Raw genomic sequence first — 15047 nt, 5'->3', positions numbered from 1 at the left:
TCGAAGTGGAACTGATGGAAGTTAAGCGACCGACTGTGTATGGAATGCCCCTTAGGCCAAAACTAAACTGACTAAATACATCAATAAATAAACTGTATATTTTATAAATAGTTATGTATACAATTTAGCCTTTTCCTACATTAAAATGTCATATATATATATATTATCGTATATATTTTCTAATTTTGTACTTCACAAGCGAGAAAAGGAAAACAGCCCCAGTGTGGAGAGATGTCGCCCTCTAGTGCTCTGTAATGGATATGGCATTTGGATCACAACCTTCCATCATTCAAGTTTTCGTGATGTCTTTCCAGACAACTCCTGGTTTTATTCGATTTAGTTGCAGTATTAGGGAAAACCTTTGGCTGTACAGGCCTTTAAGAAAAGACAGAGGATAATCTATTTAAGGATCCTCAGAATGAGAGATCTACATTTTTCTCCATAGTATTTGAAGTCTTTACCTGGCTGTACACTCAGAAAGATTCTGCCCAAACTCTTAACTTTTACATAATTTAATTACATGTAAATTTCCCGAGTAATTTTGTTAAATATTTGGCGTGTAAAATGTTACATTTAATGGAATCTGGTCAAATTAAATTAATTGTGCTGCTGTGTTGGTGACGCAGTTGGACGGGATGTACACCTGAGCAGATTAGCGCTTGACCTGCAGGATTTGTTGCTGGAGACGCACCTGACTCACGGGAAGTAGAAAGAATGATCTGGATTTAAATTTACCGTGACCAAAGCGAAGCCATGGCAGGTTTTATGCATTGCATTTTTCGGGGAGCTTTTTGGGCATTTCTCATCTGAGATCTGATGATGTGCGATATTCCTGCTGCCAGCGGAAACGTGTAATCCCTCCCAGATTACGGCGCACTGATGGATTGCGTCCTGTCGTCCAGTAGGCTGGCACTAGGGCCTAGCCAAACGAATCCAACCGGTATGCCTGCATCCTGACTGCTGAGGTGAAACCACTCAGGGCAGGTCATTCTGTAGGCACCTGCGTCCCCGTCGGTGCCAAAGACGATGAGGAGAGCTGTACTCAAAGAAGCCGCCAAGCGATTCCCCTGGCTGGCTAATGTCACCTTGTACGGATGCTTATTCGCCGGCGGTGACCTAGTCCACCAGCTCATCGCTCAGAAGGAGCACATGGACTGGAAACACACTCGCAATGTCGCCATCGTGGCAATCAGCTTCCAGGGAAACTTTAACTACTTCTGGCTACGCGCCCTGGAGAGGCGCTTCCCTGGAAAGTCCGCCGGGATGGTTTTCCGCAAACTGCTGCTGGACCAAAGCTTCGCGTCGCCTTTGGCCACCAGTGTCTTCTACACCGGTAAGATGGGCAGCTTTCATTTTATCCACGTTAAGGGTTACAGAACTGAGAGTTTGCTTCGTGTTAAAGCAAAGCGCGTGAGTACACCCCCCCTTCAGTGCGCTTTTGTTTGAAGCCAGCAAATATTATCTTTAGTCGGAACATCAAATATGAGAGTTATTGATTATTTTTCCAACTATAAATGTCAACCAGCCATCGGAGCCAGAGCGCAGACGCAGAATAATGAGTGATAATTGGACAATCGGGACAAACCATTACTATAAAATCTAAAGAGTGTCAGTTTGTGAATGAAACTCTAACATCTTAAATGAGTGTGAAGGTGAAGTGGTTTCCGGTCAAGGTTGTCTCTCAGTCAAATACTAAAGTGTTCAAGGTGAGGTCTTGTTCCATAGTTTTTACATTTGTGCGTAAAGACGCACGTCCCAAGCCGTGCCTTAAACCTGCTCTCTGTTTCGCAGGGGTGAGCTTCTTGGAGGGAAAGGAGGACGTCTTTGAGGACTGGAGGGAGAAGTTCTTCAACACCTGGAAGGTGAGAAGCGCTTCAGCAGCGGCGCGAAACGAAGGAAAGTCGCCTTTCTTTCACACACGGTAGCTTCTGCCGCTGCCAGCTCACAACCGGATTAATGTAGATTAAGCCACCGGCACTTCTGCTTTTGCGCAGTGGGCTCGGCGCCCGGAGGAGAGCACGCGGGGTAATTCAGCCAGAGGATAAAAATGTCAGTGGGTTTCAGGACGTTCAGGAGCTGACGTCCTGCCAAGTGTGACTCATAGTGTCATGTTGCTGTGATTACAGTAAAACAGCTTCAGGTTGCTTTATTTGTACTTGCAGTCGTGAGTCATCCATCCTCACACGCAGACAACAGTTATGCATAATACAATATCTTGAAAAACAGTGACTAAACACACACACACACACACACACACACACACACACACACACACTAAACAACAAAAGTGAGCACCATTAGAAATCAGTCCATCAGAGGGACAGCTCAGAGTTCGAGAGGCTGAGGTGGTCTGAGTATGTGCAGAGGTGGGAGGGAGGATCTACTGGACAAAGTATGATGGAGCTGCCAGGCAGGAGGAGAAGAGGAAGACCTCAGAGGAGGTTCATGGATGTAGTGAAGGAGGAGATGCAGAGGATCAGTGTGACAGAGGAGGATGCTGCTGCTGCACTTCCCCCTCTGTTAACTTGTAACCCACACCTAAACCTAACTTCTCTTTCATGTAACGTTTTCTAACCCCAGTCTTTTAGCTTCAGTGCTGAGCTCTAACCATGTTTGGTGGCCATGCTTCACTGTTTTTCTGAGATTGGCGTGTCTCCCTTCTATCTCTGTCTTATTCAGATCTTTTCTGCTTTATCACCTTTGTGTAAATTATACTCTAAGGAGTATAATAATTTGCACACACTAATTGAAGTGCAGTTGTGCAGGCGTTGCTGCTGACTCTCCATTTCAAGCTGCGTTAAGTGAGTGGATTGAAACTGCGAGTGAGATATGTCCTCTTTTCTAACCTTAGAAGGATCCACAGTGACCAATGTTTTAAATAGTAAAGCAACAGATGTTGCTGCGTGCAGTTTGGCAGCTCTGTGTGCGATGTTTTAATGAACGGAAGCATCCCAATCACAGCACCTTCGCCTCAGTTCTACACTCATCCCTGGCCTCTCCCTGGGATCCTCTCAGGTGTGCATGGAGATGGAAACTCTGATCGTGTCTTGTTTTCTCTTTCAGACTGGACTCATGTACTGGCCATTCATGCAGGTGAGCCTGTTTTCATTTTTATTTGTTTAAAGTCAGAAAAAATAAAAATCTCAGAGGAGTGGAACTAAAAATCAGAGATTTTGCTGCTGTGCTGTCTGATATTATTTACTGGTAAATGTTGTTGTTTTTTCACATGAAGTGTGTAGATTCAGAATCACAGTGTGCACCTCACTGACAGGAAAACCTCTCAGAAGACCCTTTTCCATGATGGTCCTCTTCTCTGCTTCTACTTTTCTAGTTCCTCAACTTCGTCCTGATGCCGTTGTACATGCGGACTGCCTTCATGGGCTGCTGCGCCTTCCTCTGGGCCACCTTCCTGTGCTTCTCTCGGCAGAACGGCGATGGCACGGCCGGAGTGGCTTTTGCGTTCATCATGGACCCACGTAAAACTCTGGAGGAGATGCGTGAGGCCCGGCTGGCCCGGAAGAAGCAAAAGACCCAACGGGAAAACTAAAGCGAGGAGGAAGGAATGGAAGAGGAAGCCGCTTCAGTCATTCAGGTTGTTGAGCCGTGGAGGAAAGACCGAGAGTTCGTTACCTCCACTTAAACCAGCACGATGAGAGCTGAGGAGCGAATGAAAGCAAAATCACTGAATACTCTCACTGTCTGTCACAAGGTTTGACTGATGTGGATTTTGAAGGCGAGTTTTTAAATTAAGGGCATTGATTGACAGGCAGGAGTCTGTCAAGGAAGTTTATGAGTCCAGCGTGTTTTATTGATTCTTTTTATGGCGATGAACGTTTTTAGGATTTATGAAAATATGATGTTGTTTGCGTACCAATTTAAAGGCTCTCACAGCTACAGGAGAATCTTCTAAAGCTACACATTAATGCAGTACTCCAGCTGGTACCCAGAACTCTTTTGTCAGTTTTGGTTAGATCAGTCTGGTAACATCCACAAGGGTCAGCCTCAGGGTTCAGTAAGCGTCCGTCCTTTTTCATGCATTTTTAATCTTTTTGGAGCAACCATAGGTAAAAGTCCCGCAGCTCTGCTCACTTTTCTTCAAACCCTCTCCCTTATTTTGCATCTTTATATAAAGCAATGGTAAATCATACGATTTAGCTGTGCACAAGCGACAACATGAAGCTTGTCCTTCATTTCTCGTTGCAAAGGTTCATTCGGTGTGAAAACTTGTTATTATATTTACTTCGAGTACACTGTGAGTCAAGGTCAAGGTCATTAAACTGGTTCCTGCTCAGGCAAGCATGAAGGCTCATTTAAACTCATTAGATCAGGTTATTTAATGTGTAGCTGAGACTTTTTTTGGGTCAAATGAGGCTGCTGGTCGTCACCATTCAACCTCAGGGAGCTTAGAAACACACCAAGAAGCTGCTGAGATGCACTATACTGCCAAAAGTATTTGCTCTTCTTCCTTCCTTTGACCATTCATCCACAAGCACCTTTGTGAGGTCAGACACTGATGTTGGATGAGAAGGCCTGCCTCACAGACTCGGCTCTAATTCACCCCAAATGTCTCTTATCAGGTTGAGGTCAGGACTCTGCAGGCCAGTCAAGTTCTTCCACACCAAACTGACTCATTCACGTCTTTATGGACCCTGCTTTGTGCACTGGTGTGCAGTCATGTTGGAACAGGAAGGAGCCATCCCCAAACTGTTCCCACAACATTGGGAACATGAAAATGTCCAAAATGTCTTGGTATGCTGAAGCATGAAGAATTCCTTCCATTGGAACTGAGGGCCAAGCTCAGCTCCTGAAAACAACCCCACACCATAATCCCCGCTCCACCAAACTTTACACTTGGCGCAATACAGTGAGAGAAGTACTGTTGTCCTGGCAACCACCAAACCCAGACTCGTCCATCAGATTGCCAGATGGAGAAGTTTGATTCATCACTTCAGAGAACACATCTCTGCTGCTCTAGATGCTTTACACACTGCATCTGACCCTTTGCATTGCACTTGGTGATGCAAGGCTTGGTTGCCATGGAAACCAGCGATCAACCTCTGCTCACTATGCACCTCTGCATCCGCTGACCTGTGATTTCAGGTCGGTCTACCTCTTTGTAGCTGAGTTGCTCTCTTTCTCACTCACTTCCACGTTTCTTTTTTATAAAACCACTAACAGCTGACTGTGGAATATTTAGTAGCGAAGATATTTCATGCCTGGTCTTGTTGCACAGGTGGCATCCTATCACGGTACCACGGTGAAATTCACCGAGCTCCTGAGAGCGACTCATCCTCTCACTAATGCTTGTAGAAGCAGTCTGCATGTCTAGGTGCTTGGCTGTACACGCCTGTGCTCATGGAAGTGATGCAACGCCTGAATTCAATGATCTGGATGGGTGAGTGAACACTTTTGGCAATATAGTCTATTTTTGCTCTGGACCAAAGTGAAGCAAACAGCGATGAATCAGCACTAAAGCAGCTGCAGGGCTAAAGCTGAACAGCAGATGTTTGCAGCTGTGGTGACGTCTCGACTTCAAACATCGCAGGTTTCACTTGAAATAAACGGGGACGTTTTATCTGACATATCGAGCCACAGCTACTGGTTCCTGATCTGATCTGAGCCTGCAGCTCAGCGGAGCTCCTGAGACCAGTTTCAAGGGCTGATATTTCTGCTTTATACCAGTCGTGCCTTTTTCTGTTGACAACAAGTCGGCAGATGTGTTTGGCTGACTGGTGACTGCCATCAGTTACAATCAATGCTACGAAAGATGTGTGTTGCTGTATATTTATGTGTGTATGTACAATTAAAAACGTAGTTGCGCTGGGATGCACTGACGTATCTGCAGGATAAAAACTCAGAAAGGTTCACTCTGTGTGATTGTGCTCAGTAAATGTCAAAGTAATCAAACTTGAGAATTTAAAAGAATACCCGCTAATGCCACTAGATAAGTAATATTAAAAATAAATATACATGAAGGATCGAGCAGGCAGGTGAGCAGTTAGACAGTAAAGATAGATGACTGTCAGTTACTTGCATCAGGTGGCTTAGAAATGTGGTGGGGACCTTTTTAAAGGAGGCAGTTGAGATGGTTTGGGCATCCAGCTAGAATGTGTCCTGGGCACCTCCTTTTGGCCGATTTCAGGACACACCCAACTGGGATGAGACCCTGGCCTAGACCTAGACCTTCTTGGAGAGATTATATAGCTCATTTGGTCTAAGAACACCTGGCCTGGGCAGCCTGCTGCTAGTTGGACACAACTTTGGATTGGTGGGAGATCATAAATGGATTGATGCACAAGTAGAATTACAGATGTTTCCTCCTTACCTCCTCCCTTCCTGCCCCTACAAGCGTGCAAACGTAACCTAAACCTCACGTTTATGTGGAGAAGAAGCGACTGACCTGATGTCCTGTTTCCTGAGATGCGGTGTTACCAGAAAACATCTGTATCAATACAGATACACAAGAAGAAGAGTTAGACCATTACTAGAAGGTTACTTTACTTCACTGAAGGCCTGGAGGGAACCCAGAGGGCTCATTATAAGTTATTAGAGCAGGATACGTATCAGTGCATCCCACTTCTGCTGTGTTTGGTAGTTTGAAATGTGAAGTTACAACATTTGAATCCTGTTCTGTTACTTGAACCATCCAATACAGGTGAGTGACAAATTAAAGGAAAAGTAAAGTGCTGAACCAAAATCTCCCACCTGTGGTCAGCTGGGTTGAGATCATGTGACTGTGAAGGCCAGAGCTAGTGATGAATGTCATCTTCATCCCAACGCCCTGCTAGGCCCCGAAACAGCAGAGGGAAGCGTTCCTTCACAGGATGAAGCAGGAGGCAGCGAGCCTTCCCTCGCAGGTTTCACTGGTTTTTATTTAATTTGTCACTGTTCTGTATTTTGCCATCAGCCCAGAAACCTTACTGTGTTCACATCACTTACCTGAGTTACACGAGTTTAGATTTACTGATTCTGTAAGACTTTTGGTTTTGGTGTTATCAGATGAGATCATGTATCAAATGAAAAACAGCCCTTCAGTGGATAAACCTAGAAATCCTGTTTTCCATGTTTAGAACATTAAACCTCAACAAATGTTCATTTATTTTGCAAAGTGGTTTATAAAAGTTATCACTAGGATCTTACAGCGACTAGTTTACAGCAGCTGTGATGACCTCAGCTGTTCTGTTGTTCCATCACTTTAATATTTTCACAACAAGGCCACGTCTTTGTGCGTCCTTTTGACACGTGTTCACAGAGTAAACCTGACACCAATAAACCGGTCAAACAGCTCTCTCCTGTTGTCTCCAGTGGACGGGGTTATTGTCCTGATTCGAATGAGATGCGATGGGAAAATTGTGTCCCAGTTAAGCCATGAACAGTGAGGCTGTTGGACTGTTGAGCATTAAACAGGTTCCCGGAGCAGATAAAGACCACAGTTAGCGGCACGGTCACAGGGGTGGAGTAAATGTTGTTTCCACCCTCCTGAGACCCAGCCTGTTCACTTATGTCCTCTGTAATGGACATTTCTTTTAGGTCTCTATCTTTTGAGTTATTTGAGCAACCCCACTAAGTACTGATGTGCTAAAAAGAGGACATTGTGGCCTTTCCAGTGATATTTCATGTGTTTTGGTGATCTTGTTTAGCTCCAAAAGGGCAGGAAATCACAAAAAAGTTAATCTGGAAGATACTTTTTTCCTCAGCGACTAGAATCTCACGAGGTTCTCACGAGGATACGCACCAATTCTTCTAGAATTTATCGTCCAATAAGAGGTTTTACTTTTTATATAAGTTAAATGAAAAACAGTTAATACATTCTGATGAATTTTTCTGTGTTAGTCTCAGAATCATCCCACAGTTAACAGTTAAATATAGGAATCTTAAAGAGTCGCTGTCTATTTATACTGCAGCACCATGAGGAGGTGTTTCAGGCCAGTTTCTGGAATCTGATGCTCAAAGTCTTTTCCCAGCAGTGCTCAAAAATGAAAACTAAAATGATTAAATAAACACTTTAACTTAGTCTAAGTATTCTCTAAGATTTGACTCTTAAGTACATCACTCTAAGTTTATGTTTTTGTTTTGTTTTCCAATTTCTGGCAACTCGTTTGTCTAACCAGATCGAGCTATCCTGTAAAAATCGACAGACTGGCTTTAATTAAAACCTTTAATACAAACTCTTAAAAAGAGTCTTAAAACATTAGCTAACCTTAAATTAGGATTGATGCATTGTTTTGTTTTTAGTGTGCATAACAGGATAAGTCACTTAATGTACCGGTAAACAAGAGTGGAAGAGCTAAATATTATCCATCCATCCATCCATTCGCTTCCGCTTATCCTTTCCCAGCTGTCATAGGGCGAGAGGCGGGGTACACCCTGGACAGGTCGCCAGTCTGTCGCAGGGCAGATAAATATATTTTTTAGCTAAATTATAGTGAAGAAATTCATGCTGACGTAAGAAAGCGTCATTATAAATGGGCTGGATATTTACTTTATAGCATGTACACAATATTTACGATTCAGAGACAGGGTTCTCTGTTTTCTGTGACCCATACGCTGCAGAGACAACAGGAAAGCTGGATTTATTAAAGTTACTGATCACTGCAGAAGTCTCAAACGTGGTCGTCTAAACACATCATAGTGAAGTGAAGACTAAATCAAAGATCTGAGGTGAAACATCAACAGCCCAGTGAGTCTTTGTTCTCACCACAGAGGAAGTATTCTTAATACAAATTATTACCTTTAAATGAGTTTAGTCAACTCTACTGCTCAGCACAGACAACTAATACTAATATAAGTAAGTAAACTCCAAAAACAAGTGTGAATAAAATTAAAGTTAGATTTTACCAACACACAGTACTGACATCAGTCTTTTAATAGATTTCATTCTAAAAGCAAATAAAAGTATTTCTTAAAACAGAGATGTATCACTTTAACCAGACTGCCGCTAATGTCAGTGACGGTCACATGTTCATGTTTATAATCTGCTGTCAGTGTGTGGACTCAAAACATGCAGCACAGATATGAAGCAAGGGTACAGTGTGTGTGTGTGTGTGTGTGTGTGTGTGTATAAAAGCTTTATGCTCCAGTGATGTGCGGGTGGATTAACCAGGATCAGATAGGCCTCCTTAATCCCTTTGCAAAAGGACAGAGTTGACCCAGTCATTCCGACCTCTGACCCCATCAACAGGAAGTGAAATTTTTACCCAATCAGAGTGAAGGACGCTGCCAAGTGCCCTTCTTTTCTAACCCTGGGAAACATAAGCGACAGACTGTGAGGGGGCGGCTGCAGAGGACTTAAATTTAAGCACAGGTTTAGTAACTGATACAAAAAAAAAACACAATGGTTAATATAAATAACCATTAATGACGTCATCTCAGTAAAAAAGTGATCACATGATGAAGCTTCTGTTGCCACCCAGTGTTGGAAAGTGATTTTGGTTTTTATAAAATTGTTTTAAAAAGCTGAAACTCACATTTGGGTTGGCAGAAATAAAAGTAACTTGAAGTAAGCAGACAAAGAAGTTGAATATTTAACATGCTTCTTGATCTCTTTTTAAATCACACATCCACACAGTTTCAGCTTTATCACACAGCTCCTTGTCTGGTTATGTGAAAACAACAAGTGGTTTTTTTCCACTGAGAAACCCTGAGGTTTCTTTTGAGCAAGTACTTGGTGACAACACTCGTCCTGTGGTCTTATTGGCCACAGAGCCAGGGATGCCTGCAGACAGATGAAGGGAGACCGAAGCTGCAAAGGCAACTAGGGGGGACCAGCACTGCCAAAATAATGAGGTCATAAATAAATGAATAGCTCTACTAAAAAACAAAACAAAAAAAACATGCACATATACATTTGCAAAAAAGTATAAGCATGAACGAATCTTCCTTTAGCCGTCTGGCTTCTGTCTCACCCTGTTACTACCATCCTGTCCTGTCACACCAGCCCTTTGTTTTACAGATTCTGAGCTGAGCTACATTTGTGACCTCACCAGTATCCTCGTCATTATTGGTAGTGACTGAAAGAATAAGAACCAAGATACCAGTAGCAGAAATAAGCATCTTCTAAAAGTGACAGCTGCATCCTTCAGTATTGGCTCAACATCTGACCAGGATGCCTTGGACAAATGCCGGATGGATGGTACATTATTATCTTCTCCAAACAATATTATTTCTTATGAATGTACTTTTTTCTTTAACAATAAGAAAACTTAAGGTGCACTCCAAGAGAATACAAAAATAATTTAAATGCCATCTTTTAACAATATGCAATACAAACACAGGACTGTCGTGAGCAGGGGCTCTTTAAAGTAGAACGCACACACAAAATAAACAACAAGTAAATAAAATAAAAGCTTTCCTGGACTTTTTTGCAAAAATAATTTACCACCCTTTCAAAAAACAAACAAAATCTATCTGAATTTATCACTTTTCTTTATGGCTGGCAGCTATTTATGAAACAAAAAAAATTGTTAAATAAATATAAACATAAATATATTTATATATGTTTTTATTTTGCAATTAAAAATAATAATGGTCTTGTTAATAACTTTTACATGCCTATATTCTAGAACTTTTTAATATTTGTTTTTTCGACACATTTCCAACAGCACTTAAAGGCAGCATCCTCTGGTAATCCATCAAAAACGTCTAGACTCTTGGGACTGTTAAGATCCCTTTTGGTAGATTCCCCCATTCTACATTGATATCATTACTGTGATTGGACAATAATTATAAACCCCGCCTGCCAGTCCTTGATTGACAGACAGTTCACCAATAGCGAGAGGCAACGAGGCTCCCTTGTAACCTCTGATTGGTGGATTGGTCTGGACAATATGAATGGCAAAGTGTATTGTTCGACGTCTTCCCAAAGAGCAGCAACTTTGCGGTTCTCCAACTTAAGGCGAGTCCGTTAAATTGGTTTGTTTGAACGATTCTGCTTGAAATTTCATCGTCAAAGCGCCACAAGTTAAAGAAGACATGGAGAAGATTTAGATTTAGTTCAATCTGGTTAATTTGTCGTCGAACGGAGACAACTGTTGAGCGTAAGTAGCTGAAGTCATAATGTTAGTCTCAGCGGGGATTTAAATGGTTAAACTCCGTTAGCCCAACTAGGTGGCTAGCGGTGGCTTGTTTGCAGTCATCTAACTTTGTTGTATACGAGTTAAAAACCAATACGACTCTAAAGGAATGTGTTACTAGTATGAAAAAAAAGATAAACTAAGTTCTAGGTTTTGATGCAAGTCTTACTGCTCATTAAGTTCCCTTTTTTGGTCTCGCTCACAGTGTGACCAGACTCCATGTAAGTTTTTCATTTAAAATCGTTTACATTAGTTCAATTGCTTACACTGTTTGTGGAAGTTGGAAATATTATTACGTTCTTGGACGCAACACGGTATGCTCCTTAATTCGGCATACACTCAGGTGTTCGATAAACTGCACTTAAAACTGAACGATGTTCTCCAAGCACGCCCTTACACCACGGATAGCTGCGACGAGCGAACTCTGAAAGTTCAGATTTATTTTGTATAAATTCTGCTTCTTTTCGTGCCGGATTATTGCGAAAACTCACAAGAATCATCTCAATTTATTTCCTACTTCAGGTCCTGTTTTTTCACAAGCCTGTGTAACAATGAAGATAAACTGGCCGCTTTCAAACAGTAGTTCAGCTCTTTATTGAAATTGCCCACAGACTAGTGTTGGTGTGTGAGAGAAGAGCCTGCCCTAGAGATGGGGGACCGGGAGCCTCCAGTGTTTGGGTCCCTGGAGGAAGAGCTGGAGTACTGGAAGGAACAGGCTGCCAAGCACCAACAGAGGTATGGCCCCTGGTGATCTTCTTATAATTTTATTAATTTATAAACCCTAAGCTGTATATAGAATGAAGTGGATGTGTATCTTAATCTCACGTTAAATTCACCGCTGGTGGCGTGTTTAAAAATAGTTGGGAGTGAGACATGTTTATCACTGTGTTGCATCACGTTCTTCTTTTATCAGCGCTCAGAGTGTTTAGAAAACCAAATGTTTCTCCGTTCTCAGTGGATATTGGATTTCAGCACTCCCAGCTGTCGTAGGTTTTTGTTTCATAATGTGCCAAATGTTTTCGACAGGTGATCTAACATACCCCGGATATTTTTTCCTTATCTGGCTTCACTCGAACATCCACAAATAAATCAACCTGGGGTCTAACAGCGTAGCCGAGGCAGGGTTTGCAGCATCTGACCAAGCAGAAACACTGAGAGGTCTGCTGGCAGCAGCTGATTTTTAGGGCATGTGGACACGTGTGAATGAGAGTTGGCTTTACGAGGTTTATTCAGTCGGGCTGGAAAACTGTTGCTATGTTCATAAAGTTTATTTGAAGCCCAGAAGGAAAGCTGACTAAAAGCATGACTGTATAAGTTAAGTCTTCTGTTAATCTCACTGTATTTTTATTTTGTATCATTTCTGCTCCATCGTTAGGAGTTTTTAACGCTCTGAAAGCAAAGAACACAAAAGCAAAATTCAAATTTGGGTTATCAATAAGTAAGAACGCCGTTTGAAGTTTACATGTTTAGGCTCATAGAACAATAAAATGGTTTTTAAATCGTACATAACGGAACGAAAAGCAGCAGTGACGTTGCTTCAGTGGATCTTTGTTTGTTACTGGTGCTCTTATAAACTTCAGACGCTCTTACTATCTGGGTGCTGAGGCCTTGTTTGTCTTCAAGCAATGCTGATGCACATTTCCAGAGAGCTGATTGGCCAGTAGAAAGTGATTTAATACCTGTTGATTTGTGTTCTCACTTCTGAGCAGGTTAGGTCTGGAGCGTAAGTTACCATGGTGGTGAACCACATGTGTAATACTGCGTCCCTGGGTCCTAAAGCTGCCTGCTAGTACGAGCTTTCAGACTGCAGGCGGGATGGTTTAATCTGGAGCTGTGTGTTGGAGTCTGAGCAACACGCAAATAATAACAGGTTGTATGTTTCTCTGCAGCCTGAGTTAGGGTTCGGGGCATATGTCGTTCAGCATTAGTGGGGCCTTCACAGATGTTCATATTACCAATCTAACATGCACTGATGCTCCGCCAGACCATCGCTGATGCAGGTCTTCTTGCAGTTTACTGATACATGACACATGTTGCTGTAATCAAATGAAAAGTGAAAATAGATTTGTCAAAGACTAAACATTTATTTGTAATTAGGGAGGTCTGCAAATGAAGGCCGCCTTCTTTTTATTTTTATTTTACACAGCATCCCAACATGCTTGTACCCCCTCCCCCAGTTAAACAGCTTCCCATAATGCTGACTGTGGTTATGTTGGTCAAGTTGGGTCCAGCTGCATCTGGTTTAAATTGATCCAGATCTTTGTCTTAAACATCGTCTTGGTCTGATTGTTTTCACTGGAAGAACCAAACTCACAACCCGAGCTGTATTCATTTATGAGTTGGGATTGATTTGCAGTGAAAATATCCAACGGTAACAAACATGCGGGGCATGTTCTGTGTTTTCAGTGCAGAGGAAGCTCAGGAGGAATTGCAGGAGTTCCAGCAGATGAGTCGGGACTACGAGGTGGAGCTGGAGACGGAGCTGAAGCAGTATGAGACGCGAAACCGCGAGCTTCTGACTGCCAACAACCGGCTGCGCATGGAACTGGAAAACTATAAGGTACGGGAGACGCAAGGAGTTCTCAGTATTCTGCATCTCAGCTCTCCAAGCTAACTCAAGACTGAAAACTGAGACTCCACCAATGAAGAAATGAAACTTTCCAGCATTCAGCAGCAGAGAAGACCTCCAACAGAGCCCTGATTTTCAAGATACTCCCTTTGATTCTCTGAAGCTACAGTCACAGTGGGGGAAACGGTGGTGGGAGACCACAGCATGACCAAAATTATTGCAACTGTGTGCAATGAACTTCAGCACAGGAAGCAGGTCTGCGACCAGCTGCAGACATTTACAATCTTCAAAGTGACTTTGGTGCGTAACTGTAGCAACAAGACAGTCAGTCTGCTACCAGCGTGCAGCTGAACGAGATGGAAAATCAGCAAAAAGTGCAAATCTGGAGCCGTGTACACCGAGATTCACATTAACAACTAGCTTTCAGAGTCCTTTCGAATCAAAATTCCTCCACAAATAGTGACGTAGTTGCTGCAGGATCATTTGCTTATTTTCCAGACATGCACATCATTTTTTAGTCAAAGTGAATATGTTAATGTGCTGAGGAAATGCAGCGCTTCAAACACAGAAAATAATGGGCAGATTTCAAATATGAGAATCTTTGACGAAGCAAAATGAAGAGAATCTCCACCTAATCAAATACCTGCACCACCTCACCTGGCTCATCTTGATGTGGAATAGCAGTAGCTTTACTCTGAGCTGCCATGCTATAGGAGTCAGTTTCATAATTTATAAAGAAAAAGTAGTGAAAACCACAAATGAGACAGTTCTGTTCAATTCACTGTCTTTCCTCAGTTTTCTGTTTACTTTATTCACACAAAGTAAATGTTGAAAGGGTTATTGCACTGGTGACTGAACCTGTATTAGGCTCGGATATATGGCTAATTTTTCACAGTGTTTGATGTTTAAAAAGCATAAATGTTGTCTTTTAAGATCCTGCAGAAACTCTGAAAGGAGCTTCTGTGACGCAAGTCCGTATCTAAACTTGAACTAAAGTGTTCAGCCGTCTTTGAATTTGCATTCAGCCGACTGACCGTCGAAGCGGCTTTGATGAGGATTTTCATATCGCTCAGCTGATTGCGAGTCGGGTTTTCTGGCTCTGGTTTGCCTGCAGTGAAGAGGAGCCGCTGCTCAGCGTAAGCAGCGCGCTCTTCGCTCTCACAGAGGATCGATTCAGGCCAGAGAGAGGCAGCTGACGCCTCCTGCGCTCCATCTGTGTCTGGAGGGGATGGCAGTACCTCCAGAAGATCCTTGGTACAAATCTCATTAGTTTGTCCCGCTGCTGTGCACAGAGCCGGGTGTGCGCCGGCATTTTGAGGAGCTCGGTTAAAAAGCAAAAAGGGGACAATGGCGCAGAGTTTGTTCATGGTGGGCGCCGCGCCCCCGGTGCCAGGCACAGTGAAAAT

The 15047-nt window shown here is 42.8% G+C and overlaps 2 protein-coding genes across 2 annotated transcripts in view; both read left to right on the top strand.

The window, feature by feature from the left end:
- Positions 1–279: 279 nt before the first annotated feature.
- Positions 280–5998, top strand: LOC309704465 (mpv17-like protein). Its single transcript, XM_082529625.1, has 4 exons — positions 280–1333; positions 1792–1862; positions 3064–3093; positions 3332–5998. Exons 1-4 carry the CDS (start codon positions 1027–1029, stop codon positions 3545–3547), a joined length of 624 nt encoding a protein of 207 aa, XP_082385751.1. The 5' UTR covers positions 280–1026; the 3' UTR covers positions 3548–5998.
- Positions 5999–10823: 4825 nt separating this feature from the next.
- LOC309705097 (nuclear distribution protein nudE homolog 1-B-like) overlaps positions 10824–15047 on the top strand; it is a 14293-nt gene continuing 10069 nt past the window's right edge. The window contains exons 1-3 of the mRNA XM_082530669.1: positions 10824–11036; positions 11684–11807; positions 13479–13632. Of these exons, the coding sequence (XP_082386795.1) occupies positions 11722–11807; positions 13479–13632 (240 nt within the window). The 5' untranslated portion in view covers positions 10824–11036; positions 11684–11721. The remainder of the gene's footprint in view (positions 11037–11683; positions 11808–13478; positions 13633–15047) is intronic.

The sequence above is a fragment of the Aulonocara stuartgranti genome (genome assembly GCF_965226115.1).
Source record: "Aulonocara stuartgranti genome assembly, chromosome: 4".
In the NCBI taxonomy this organism is placed as follows: domain Eukaryota; kingdom Metazoa; phylum Chordata; class Actinopteri; order Cichliformes; family Cichlidae; genus Aulonocara; species Aulonocara stuartgranti.
Note: the sequence above shows the minus strand (reverse complement) of the source record. Positions and strands in the feature narration are given on the sequence as shown.